A 12,859-nucleotide genomic window follows, 5' to 3' on the forward strand; every position below is an offset into this window, starting at 1 on the left:
AAGTGGAAAAAAGAAGTTGGGGGCATTTCACCCAGATAATTAACCACATATGACCAGCCACTGGACACAAGACATTCAATTGATACTTTGAATGCAGCTTTGTCAACTTTGTTGTTTCTTCTATGCTCACTCAAGCCATGCACTGTCAAACAAAAACAATGGGGTCGGATCAGAATCTCTCATTATAGGGCAAAGGTCTACTGAAGGAGAACAATATGCTTTCAATAAAAAGCCATAGTTGCAATCCTGACTCCTCACAGTAGCTGTTGGACACGGACGTCAACAATGAGGCTGTGAGTATTGATACATGAATTATATATATATATGTATATATATATATATATACTGTGCATATACATATATATATATATATATATATATATATATATATATATATATATATATATATATATATATATATATATATATATATATATATTTATATCTATTTTTAAAAAAATCTAGCAAGGCATTGCGCTCAAACTTTGAACTCTTTACTATTTTCAGGGTCATGTGTTGGCTGATGCTCCTTCCGCTTGTGATAGCAGCTGCAATCAGAGGTAAGGTAATTTTAGGATTCAAGAAAGACCTCATTACTTCCCAAACTGTAAGATAACTCTTCCTTTTTTGTTAGCTCGAAGAGAAAATGTTATCAGCTTCCTCAATGGTAAGAATAATTAAGCTAGATTTGTCACAAAATATCTGTTATTGTCAGATTGTTTCATGGTGTCCCTCAAAATTGACATCAATTAGTAGTCAACAATTCCAAATGATTTGTAATAATACATTTTAAAACAAATCTATACTAATAATCTATACTTTTCCTTTGGTCACAATTTAAAACATTTTGAACATTTACAGAATCTAATGTAAAAAAAAAAAAAAAAATCTATATCCACTTGGATTTTGATATTATCAGTGTTTTTGTTGACAACTGACACCTTGTATTACTTTGAACCTGTAAAACATGACTCGAAACACCGAACGTTCATCGCTGTCATTGTAGATGCCCTCGATACAACCACAGGGAAGACTTTACCTTCAATTTTGACAGGTTTGTATTTCAAAGATGACCAACAGATAGACTAAATTTAATCATTCGTAAATGATACTAGAGCCAAAACTCGGTACTATTAAAATATGCCTCACACAGATTGTGGATTCAGAAGCAAAATCGTGTCATAGTACAGTATCCTTTTCATTTGTTTGCTAAAATTTTACTCTTTGTGTCAAACACCTTGTTTTATTTATTTATTTTTTTAAATTTTTGTTGAATGTTTGACTTATTTGTCATTCTACTTCTATTGCAGCACATAAAAATCTTCTAAATGATCCAAAGACAGAACAATATTCTCAGGGTACTGTAATCATTGCAAATCAATAGAAAGGGGATACAAAAATATTACAATTATATTTTACTTAAGTTATGAATCTATTGTTTGTAACATTTCTGCACAGATCTTTCTGAGGACCAGTCTACAGAGAGTGTCAAACATGATTCAATTGCAGGTGTGCGATGGAATTTTTTTAAAACATTCTTTTTAAAATATATCAACACTGTTAAAAACAATGCCATAAACTGGATGAAATTACTAATACTTATGATACGCTTGCAGAACCAGCTGAGTCTGATGCAAATGTTGGAGGGGAAAGTGAAGGTACAGTTTTCTTTAAAAAAAAAAAAAAAAAAATCAGTAGAGTGCCCATGTTCAGCTTCTTTTTCAACTTTAATGTTTAAGAAAATCAAATAGATGTAAATATTAGACAACAACAACAACAACACAGGTAAACATAAAATGCTGTTTGTAAATTGAATGGTAAATTTATTAGGGGCAAGAATTATTCTTTATTTTCGCAGTACCATATAATCTACCTTCTTGGTGTTTAATTATCATTTTCAATGGTGCTTTCAAAGACCTTAACAGCGATGAGATCCATCAATCAAGAGAGAAACTCCCACCTCGCAGGCAAATTGGAGCAGTGAATGTGAGCAGGAGACGAGCTCAAGATCAACAAAGTGGAGAACACGCTGATGTCAACAGTGAGGAAGAAATCATCGATGGTGTAAACATGTCAAGCTTATTGCCCATCCAAGACAGCAGTGTTGACAGGAAATCATCTGCTGAAGGTGCCCACTCACTGGCCCCGAGTAGAGAAATGGTGGATGAGGACAGTTTGCCAATGAATTCTGCTGCACTCGTCAGAGATTTTGATGATGATGGTGAGTTTTAATGTGACAGAATACAATAGCAAAGGTGTAAGTGTTAAAAATCTGAGCACTTTATCTCAATATTCACCCAGAAACACAAGAATTGGTGAGCACTGAAACACATCCAATTGGTGAGTCAATGTTCCCATCTGAACTTCTCTTATAATGTTATTAATTTTTATTAATATTCATTCTGCGTATCATCATAAGAGTGTCATAATTATGACATAACACTATCATGGGCATTACTGAATGCTTATTATCTCACTTTTGAATGGATGTAAAAGATCCAAGCTGGACATAAATGGAGTGACATAATTTGCCGGATGACACTTAATGACGTCTGTAAAAAAAAGCATTAATTAAAGCTCATGACAGTGTCATGTCGTAATTATGATTGTCTAATGACAGTCTTATGGCACCACTGTGAAATAAAGTGTTACCAAATATCATAACTAGCAATTACTGAAACAACTGGAACAGTAATTGAAAAAATAATTAGCACAGAACATGAATTTTCATTGTTATTTACATCTGTTGTGCTGCAATGCATGCTAGGAGGCACATTGGACAGCAACAGTGTTGACAGGAGGTGGGAGCAGTGGTTGACTGTCTCCCCCAAGGGAGCAGTGATGGCCAAATGAAGCTTCTTGAAACTTTGCAGCCAATTGGTTCAAAGCTTCATGGTGGTTCATTTGATCTTAAAGTGTTCCCGGTTAATATCTTTTGGTGTAAATATCCCATAATGAAGTGAGGACAGCTGCGGCTTTTACTCCAGAGCGGCTGATTTATGAACAAATGCCGTTTTTTTGCCAAATTTGGTGGGTGGCGACTTATAGCCAGTGCGCCTTATAGTGCCAAAATTACGTATTTTAGCTATTCCAGCCAAGACTATAGAATCCTAATGGGAGTGATCTTCTACCACTATGTGCTATCTGGATTATAAGATTTTAAATGATAATAATAATTAAATCATAATAAATATTAATTCAAGCCCCTTGTTGTCTTAATTTTGGACATACGTTTTTTTCATTCAGTGTTGACTAGCTGTAGTTCTTCCCATTATTTGTTCACTCAGTCCCCCTTGTCAATCACATTCAATAGAACGGCCGACTACAATTGTTACCAAACATAGATTTTGGTGTATTTTAGGTTTGAACACATTAAAAAAAAAAAAAAAAAAATTTGAGAAAAAGACTGCAGGCTTCTATATCATAAAACGTATAAAATGGACAAAATTGACAACTTCCATCCATTTATTTGATGTATTATCCTCTTCAGGCCCAGAATTGTGGGGAGTCACAGCATATCTCGGGTGACTTTGGGCAAAAGGCAAACAGCAGCCTGGACTTGTCAACAATCAAAGGGCACACAACTACAATTCAGGCTCGCATTCACACCATCACAGTGAAAACTATTGCAGGCAGGCGAGTAACCCATAATTGATCAATTTATTAGCTTTTTTCTCTCATTAAAAATGTAAATTGGGTTTTGGTGACCTTTTTTAACGTGATGATTTAGTAAGTCTTTAAATGAGGTGCAAATTTAGTTATCGTACTTAGAATACAGGAATGCCGAGGATGACATATGTGCATGTCTTATGTTTTTGAAACCTTTCAATACCTTGAAATTGTGTTATGGCATTCTTTTTTGCATTTAAAAGTTTTTAAGTATTTACATTGAATGAAAACTAGTTCACTGTGCTCTATTACGAAGGCTAAATATGGATATGTGAGCCAAGGGAAGATTTTTGAGTGCTGTTTTTTTTCTTGATAACTCTTATGTATGTTTACAAATCTAAAAAGCATGAAAAATAAAAACATATGGGACATGGTGGAGTGAGTTTTTCTTTTCTTTTATTCAGTTTCTCGCCTCATTACTTAATTATAATACATGCATATTATCTTTAAAGGAACACTAGGTAACTTTTAAACCTTTATAATATATTTTCAGAACATTTGTAATAATATGTCAACTGACAACTTGTTGAATGACAAATCTTTTATATTTTGAAGGGGTCTGTATCGTATTCACCAAAATTAACTTTGAGGAGGGTGCCAGGAACCCTGCCACGCAAAAAAAAAAAAAAAAAAAGAATAAACATTAGCCCGGCTTTCACTCACTGGCGTGATGCCCACCTGCGCCCCCCCGTTGGGGTGGATGGGGGAGGTTAGTCACACTAAGCCACATGGTTGCTATCCGTCTTATGCTATTGTTTAGCCACAACTGGATTAATTACCTTATTACTATTCATCCTTCACACAGCCGCTCGAAACAGAAATGTCGTTTAACCCATCTCCAGGCAACCGGGAGATTGATTTTTGATTGATTGATGATTTTACGACACTGTACAGATGTGCGCTGGTCCTCATGGGAAACGTCTTCCTTAGGTCAAAACACTGCCGCTTTTGTCCACCAGCGTAGCTAAAATCGACCAAAACTTAAAAGTTACAAACTGCTGCTTTGACAAACTGAAACAATACAAAAGTTATTGCAACGGAACACGGAATTGGGGGTGTGTGTAGGGTAGGTGACAGTTTCATTTCCTGAGGTGTCAGAGTTCTATATACATCTGTTTGGATTCCATGTAACTCATACAAAACAAGAGCATATTAATATGCCACCATTTTCTTTATATTTTACCAATGAGGCTTCTTGTAAAAGAAAATGAATTTACACTTCGCCTGATTGGGGGATTATGTGTTTGTGTGTTGTGTTTGGAGAAGGAGGGAGTCTGTTAAGAGAATTCACGATCTGTGTTTCCTTATTTATTGCAGGATTACCACGTAAGTCACTTCAATTTATTTCACTTATTGTCTACGTCGGTCCAAAATATTTAAAAAATCAGAATTTTGTTCGCCGTAAGGTTTCGTAAGATTGACAAAAGATTTGTTTTGTAATACGAGAACAAAGCTCTAATATTCACAAGAAAAACATGCAAAGTATTCAACAACAACAACAAAAAAAACATTTAAAGATTTTTTTTACCCTCAAATTTAAAATGTGTTTTTCTTCCCAGTGTATGCATGTGTATTTTGTAAGTGATTGATATTCAATGCCAGGTGACTGTGTTCTTTGCTGATCCCAGGTTGGAGGTAAAAAGAGTTTATCCGTGTTTATCCACGTTACACCCGTTGAAAAAAAAACAAAAAAAACAAAACAAAAACCATCCTAGCACAGTCAGGTCTTTCTTGAGGCCTGGACATTCATATACACGTCGGGGTGGTCTGTGAAAAAATGTCCCACAGGGAGAGAAAAAGTTCATAAGACATATGTACCTACTGCAACTCAAACACACACACACACGTTGCACTATAACCTTACTTTTTTGTACTTGCTTGTGATTTTTGTGCTGCTGCCAGCTTGCATATCTGTAGGTGATGGTTACAAGGATGATGGTCACCAGCAAATCTGCACTCACAATACCTGCCAGATAGACAGGCTCAATCTTGTAGCATGAGACAGTGCTGTCTGAAAGGTAGACAACACATAACACAAGGTGAGTGGGCACATGAGAGGCAGATGGAAAAAACTTAACTAAACCTGATCACCCATCAGAGGGTTATGCATTTTACACCATGTTTATTATTGATGGGTATAGGTTGCTGTTGGTGGTTTAACGGCACTATTTCCTCTAGGGACTGTTTGTTTTACAGTATTTGTATTATTTTGCAAGAGGATGAATGACACTTAAGCTATTGTGACGCAGAACAAAAATATGACCATCAAAGTGTATAATTTGACACAATTCCAAATAAAAATGCACCCCTAAAACAGTTGGGTTCTGACTAGTGGGAGAGAAAGAACACGGCTCCATTGAATTTAAGAACAGATCTTCAGTATCAAATTTCACAGTTTACGACCAAAAAAGTCAAATTAGACCAGTCAAATCTGGACTTCAGAAAAAGTACCAAAGTACATACTGTTAAAAAAATAACTAAGTACATCTTTTTAGTGTAACAGCCTATGTTAGCTAATAGGCCTGGAGTAGTTACAGTGGTATGAAAAAGTATCTGTACCTTTTGGAATTTCTCACATTTCTGCATAAAATCACCATCAAATGTGATCTGATCTGTGTCAAAATCACACAGATGTAAAGACAGTGTCTGCTTTACCTGAAAACACCCAAACATTTATAGGTTTTCATATTTTAATGAGGATAGCATGCAAACAATGACAGAAGGGGGAAAAAATAAGTAAGGGAAGTCTCTGCCTAAGGAGACTTAAAGAGCAATTGAAACCAATTTTACCAAACAATTTAAGTCATGTGTGTGCCCAATCTCTGATGAGTGGTTTAAAGTTTAAAAAAAAAAAAAATTAAGTTAAAAGTAAAAATTGTCTTGACAAGAAGCATTGCCTGACGTGCATCATGGCTCGGTCAAAAGAGCTGTCTGGAGACCTGCGATCAAGCATTGCTGATTTGTATAAAGCTGAGAAAGGATAAAAAGCCACCTCTAAAAGTCTGGATGTCCATCAATCGACAGTCAGAGAGGTTGTCTACAAATGGAGAGAGTTTGGCATTGTTGCTTGTCTCCCAAGGAGTGGCCGTCCACCAAAGATGACGCAAAGACTTCAGCGCACATTAGTTTGAGAGGTTAAAAAAAAAAGAACCCTAGAGCGTCTGTGAAAGACTTACAGAAATTACTGGCACAGTCCAATATCTCTGTGCACACATCAACTACTGTACATGTAAAACTATGGCCAAGAATGGTGTTCATGGGAGGACTCCATGGAGGAAGCCACTGCTGTCTAAAAAAAAACAAAAAACATTGTTGCTCGTTTAATGTTCGCAGAAAGGCACTTGGGCACTCCACAGAAGTTTTTGGCAAAACATTTTGTGGACGATGAAACCAAAGTTGAATTGTTTGGGAGTAATGCACGTCATGTGGGGAGGAAAAATAGAGCAGCTCACCAACACCAACACCTCATCCCCACCGTGAAGCATGCTGGAGGGAGCGTCATGATTTGGGGCTGTTTTGCTACCTCAGGGCCTGCAAAACTTGCAATCATTCATGGAAGAATGAATTAAAATGTTTTTTAGGATGTTTTGCAGGAAAACCTGAGGTCATTTGTCAGACAGTTAAAGCTAAAAAGGGATGGATGCTGCAACAAGACAATGATCCAAAACACAGAAGTAAATAAACTTCAGAATGGTTTCAGAAGAACAAAATACACGTTATGGAATGGCCAAGTCAAAGTCCAGACTTGAACACCATTGAGATGCTGTGGCATTATCTAAAGACAGCAATTCATGCCAGACATACCAGGAATCTAGCTGAACTACAGCAGTTTTGTAGAGAAGAATGGGCCAAGATTAGCAGCTACAGGAAGCGTCTGGTTGAAGTTAGTGCTGCCAAAGGGGGGGGGCCATAAAATATTAAATGTGATGGTTCACTTACTTATTTTTCCCCCTTCTGTCATTGTTTGCACACTATCGTCATTAAAATATGAAAACCTATAAATGTTTGAGTGGTTTTAGTTAAAGCAGACACTTTTTTCATCCGTGGGATTTTGACAAAGATCAGATCACACTTGATGGTGATTTTATGCAGAAATGTAAGAAATTTCAAAAGGCTCAGAAAGTTTTTCATACCACTATAAACAAAAGTACTTCTTTAGTTCATTGGGAAACTGCATTACACAGCACATGTGCACCATGAATTGTATGTGCTCGCTTATGTTAACTTACTTGTATTAGTATGTGCCACAGCCAGCTCTTCCAGACAGAAAAAAAAAAAAAAAACAATGTCACATTATTAACACCTTTATCTTCCAAGCAATTTTAGTCGCGTCATCATTTCCGTATACTGTAGTACTTTGTGGTTTGTCGATGTAAAAAAATATTCAAACGTAACCAAAAGAAACTTACTGCAGAGTGCAAAAAAACCCCAGAACAATTTGACAAATGCCATCGTTTCTGCGTTCAGGTGTGGACTTTCTGGAAGACAAAATATAGGGTAAATAAGGTATGGAAGGAAGAATGGTTTGATGGATGGATGGATGCAGACAGACAGAAACACAGATAAATACATACAGATAGATAGATTAAAGGTTCTCACCTCTGATTATGTGCTTTCAACGAGACTGAAAATGATTTGCTTTGGGCTTCCTGCGATTCGAGTTTCATTTTCATACTTTCCTCCCCTCCTCTTTTGGGTTCGACCCACTTCTGGTTGCTTCAAGGTTTTTACTCTCTCCTCTTGACAGCGGAGGGCGCTGCCTCCATAATAATTCACGCTAGAGGTGGGACACAATTTGGTTAAAAATATGTGTTTATACTGTACAGTATAATAAAGCAGATATGATTAAACGACAAAAACAAACAAATAAACACACAAACACACAAACAAACAAACAAACAAACAAACAAACATACAAAAACACTGAATAAAAAAGGACAGTCTTGCGCTGAATAGAAAGCCCAGGAATAAAAAATTAAAATAAGTTTTAAAAACAAAGAGAAATTCCAGCAACAGAAAAAGCTCTATTCCCTGGACTTCTCTACCTCAGCTGGAATTATGACCTAGGGCGCCTGTAATGTGCAAAAGGATAGAGCTGTATTATGAAGGATGATTCTTTTTAGAGATCTGAAAACAATTAATAATGTTAAAATGAAATCTAAAGTGCATAAGAGGCCAGTGGAGGGGGGCCAGATTATGATTTATGTGTGCCAGGCTAATGCGTCCCACTTCAGTGGTGAGCAGTAGTGTTTTAAATGACATGATGTGACAAATGACAATTCCAATTAAAGCACAATACAGAAATTAATCTGTGATGTGATGAAAATAGAGATTGATGTTTTTAGGTGTTGTGCAAGAAAGTGCTTCACTTTTGCCAGGTGCTCAAGGTAAAAACAGTTGGCCTTAACTCATGCCTTAATTTGCTAACTCGGTTTAAAATCAGTCTAACGTGGACTGTTGGCTTTACTGTAGAATATAATTACGCAAATGTTTAAGGCAATCCTCGAGGCCAGGGGTCGGCAACCCAAAATGTTGAAAGAGCCACATTGGACCTAAAAACAACAAACAAATATGTCTGGAACCGCAAAAAAATAAAATAAAAGCCTTATATAAGCCTTATAATGAAGGTAACACATCCTGTATGCATCTGTATTAGCTATGTTAGCCTACAATCAAAATGCCCAATGATTAAATGTTTATTTTCCCTCCAGTGCATCCGTATAGAGAATGACACACCGTAATTTTCGGACTATAAGGCGCACCTGACTATAAGCCGTCACACACCAAATTTGACATGAAAATGGCATTTGGTCGTAGATAAGCCGCACTGAACTATAAACTGTCCTCACTGTATTATGGGATATTTACACCAAAAGATATTAACCGGTAAAACTTTTTTTTGACAGTGGCATCATTAGACTGTCTAAGACCAAATGGACCACCATGAAGCTTTGAGCCAATTGGCTGCAAAGCTTTATTGCTTCAAGAAGCTTCATTTGGCCATCACTGCTCCCTTGGTGGAGACAGTCAACCTTTGCTGCCACCTGCTGTCAACAGTATTTTCATCCAACATGCCTCCTAGCATGCATTGCAGTGCTACAGATGTAAATATTCGTGTTCTGTGCTAATTATTTCTTCAGTTACTGTTCTAGTTGTTTCATTAATTGCTAGCTATGGTTTTCTGTAACACTTTAACTTTGGCCCTAAGACCATCATAATTGTGAAATCACACTGCCATGAGCATTAATGAATGCTTATGTCAGATGTCATTTTGTGTCATCAGACAAATGATCTCACTTTTGAATGAATGTAAAAGATCCGAGCTGGACATAAAAGGAGTTATTGACAAAATTTGCTGGATGATACTTAATAACATCTGTCATAAGCATTCATTAATACCCATGATAGTGTCACGTCATAATTATGACTGTCATATGGCAGTGTTATGACGCCGCCATCAAATAAAGTGTTACCTATTAACCCAAATAAATCAACAAATGCCGTATTGGCCTGAATATAAGACGGTGTTTTTTGCATTGAAATAAGACTGAAAAAGAGGGGGTCATCTTATATTCACGGTCTATACATTATACCCATTCACGACGCTAGATGGCGCCAGATATCATTGAAATGATGTTCTGTCATGACAGATCTCAGCTACTCTCCCCATTCACAATGCTAGATGGCGCCAGATATCATTGAAGCGATGTTTTGTCATGAGAGATCTCAGCTACTCTCAAGTTTAACAAGATTTCATTATTTTATTGCAATGTTTTTCCTTATTCAGATTTGTTTCAAGACTACAGTTACAGTTAGACTTCACTTTGATAGTTAATGCACTTATTGCAATTTTGTTGTTTTATCACAATAGATTGGTTTATTTGCATTTCAAAAACCAGAAGCCATTCATTTATGAATGTGATTGCACTTTAGTTTACATATTTAAATGTTCAGATATTAAGATTTGAATGAGGCAAAATAGCATGCTTTTTTTCTCAAATATATTGTTAAAATCATTTGTTTCAGATATACTGTAATGATTTTCTGTATAAAAATTAATTTGGTGTTCAAAAAGTCTTTTTTCAAACTTGAGTCTTGAAAAAGAGGGGGTCGTTTTATAATCAGGGCCGTCATATATTCGAGCCAATACGATAAGTAGCACTGGACTGTAAGCCGCAGGATTCAAAATGAAGGGAAAAAGTAGTGGCTTATAGTCCAAATATTACGGTACTCTGTTGTACGAGGCCCCCTGAAGGTCAACTTAATTGCAACATTAATGAATTAGAAGAATGTTTGTGTCATGTTTATCCTCCTACAGAAACCATGTTAAAACAAAAAATATATTTCGCTTTCCTACCTTTTTCCATTTTCAAACATTTTTGAAAAAGCTCCAGGAAGCCACTAGGTTTGCGCTAATGAGCTGCATGCAGCTCTAGAGCCGCGGGTTGTTGATCACCGCTCTAGGCTTTAATGCAGGGGTATCCAACTCCGGTCCTTGAGAGCCCCTATCCAGCATGTTTTCCATGTCTCCCTCCTTTAACACACCTGAATCAAATGATCAACTCATCAGCAAACCCTGCAGGAGCCTGATAACGGTCCTGATTATTTGATTCAGGTGTGTGGGAGGAGGGAGACATGGAAAACAAGCTGGATTAGGGCTCCCGAGGACCGGAATTGGATACCACTGCTTTAACATGTTCATGACATACTGTGTAAAGAAGAAAGCTTTTTAGCAGGGCAGAGAGGGGTTCAGCCAAGATTTATAAACATAATTTTGTTTGTCAAATACAACCCAAACCAGTTATTCTTAAATTTTGTGGTACACTGGCTTTCTCCAGTGCTAGTAAGTGAATGGTATGTGGTGAAATTCTTTCCAAAGAATACACTGACTATTGCATCTATAATTCCAATTAACAACTCAAAATATCGCATTACAGAACAAATTAGTGATTTCCCCTGCCGTTCAACTAAACTAGGGTGACCAAATATCCTCTTTTGCGTGGACATGTCGAGTTTTACATCCTGTCCAGTGTTGTTTTTGGCAGCCCTTTTAATTTTCGTTTTAGTCTCAATCTTTTGGATAATAATACTTTATAGTCTTAGTCATATTTTAGTTATTTCAAGATGTGTTTGTCTTAGTCTAGTTTTTGTTGACGAAAACTCAAGACTAGTTCAGTCTGGTTCTTGTCAATGTTTTGATTGATTGATTGATTGATTGATTGATTGATTGATTGATTGAATGATTGTTATTTCGAGCAGTAATAACAAAAACAGCAAGAATAGATAAAACATAACAACAATACCAGTAGTGTTGATTACAATGTTTACTAAAAATGTTCCTGTATGTAAAAAAAAAAAAATAATTAAAAAAATCTGTATGTAAAAAAGGTTGTCTGAGAGTTTAAAGGGCAACTGAAGAGCTTTTCGGATTTCGCTCTTGAGTGTTTTACTCAGTTGAATTGTATTAAATGCATCATTCGCTGTCTCAAAGTCACATTAAAAAAAAATAATAATAAAAAAATAATTGACCGCGTAGTTTTTGAGTTATGGCCATAGCAACACCATAGCAACGAGGGATGCGCCGTCCTGCCGACCGCTACCTCATGACATAACTTTCAGGAAGCCTCGCCACCACTCTGAACACGGAAATATAGCACCACACTATCCTCGCCATATATTGCAAACATTTTCTGGGTTTTACTCGCGGGATTCGTCATGCCATCTCGATGTGTAGCGATGAATTGCTCACAGGAAGACTCGAGACACTTGACATTAGCTTTAGCCTAATGCTAACGCGAAAGTGGATGCTATGCTAACTCTACTAGTTACCTTTAGTGTGTCATGATCGCTCAGCACAGACCTTTAAAGGCTAAGGCAACATTGTTTATTCTCTCTAAAAAACTCAAGAAAACAAATATTACCTTATGTGCAAGCCTGGAGACTGGAGTGGGCAGCAGCATGTCACATGAGTGACACAACCAGACACTGCTACGATGCAAGCTTACTACACATAAAATGTCAGACATTATGAACATGTGACAGAAACTATTGTGTATTTTTGTCTTGTTGTCGTCTCGTCAGATGAAAACTGGCATTAGTCTCGTTATGTTTTAGTCTCCCAAAATAAGTTTTTATCTCGTTATCGTCTCGTCATCGTCATGAAAAAATTGTTTGTTGACGAAATATTTTC

General features: G+C 36.6%; 1 protein-coding gene across 1 annotated transcript; it reads left to right on the forward strand.

Annotated features, from left to right (window-relative positions):
* Positions 1-481: 481 nt before the first annotated feature.
* Positions 482-5,669, forward strand: LOC130914708 (uncharacterized). The gene is made up of 8 exons (XM_057834143.1): positions 482-560; positions 635-667; positions 1,007-1,054; positions 1,311-1,358; positions 1,459-1,509; positions 1,617-1,658; positions 1,916-2,221; positions 5,587-5,669. The coding sequence occupies exons 1-8, from the start codon at positions 512-514 to the stop codon at positions 5,667-5,669; spliced, it is 660 nt and encodes a 219-aa protein (XP_057690126.1). The 5' UTR covers positions 482-511.
* Positions 5,670-12,859: the final 7,190 nt, after the last annotated feature.

This window comes from Corythoichthys intestinalis, chromosome 4 (assembly GCF_030265065.1).
Source record: "Corythoichthys intestinalis isolate RoL2023-P3 chromosome 4, ASM3026506v1, whole genome shotgun sequence".
NCBI lineage: Eukaryota > Metazoa > Chordata > Actinopteri > Syngnathiformes > Syngnathidae > Corythoichthys > Corythoichthys intestinalis.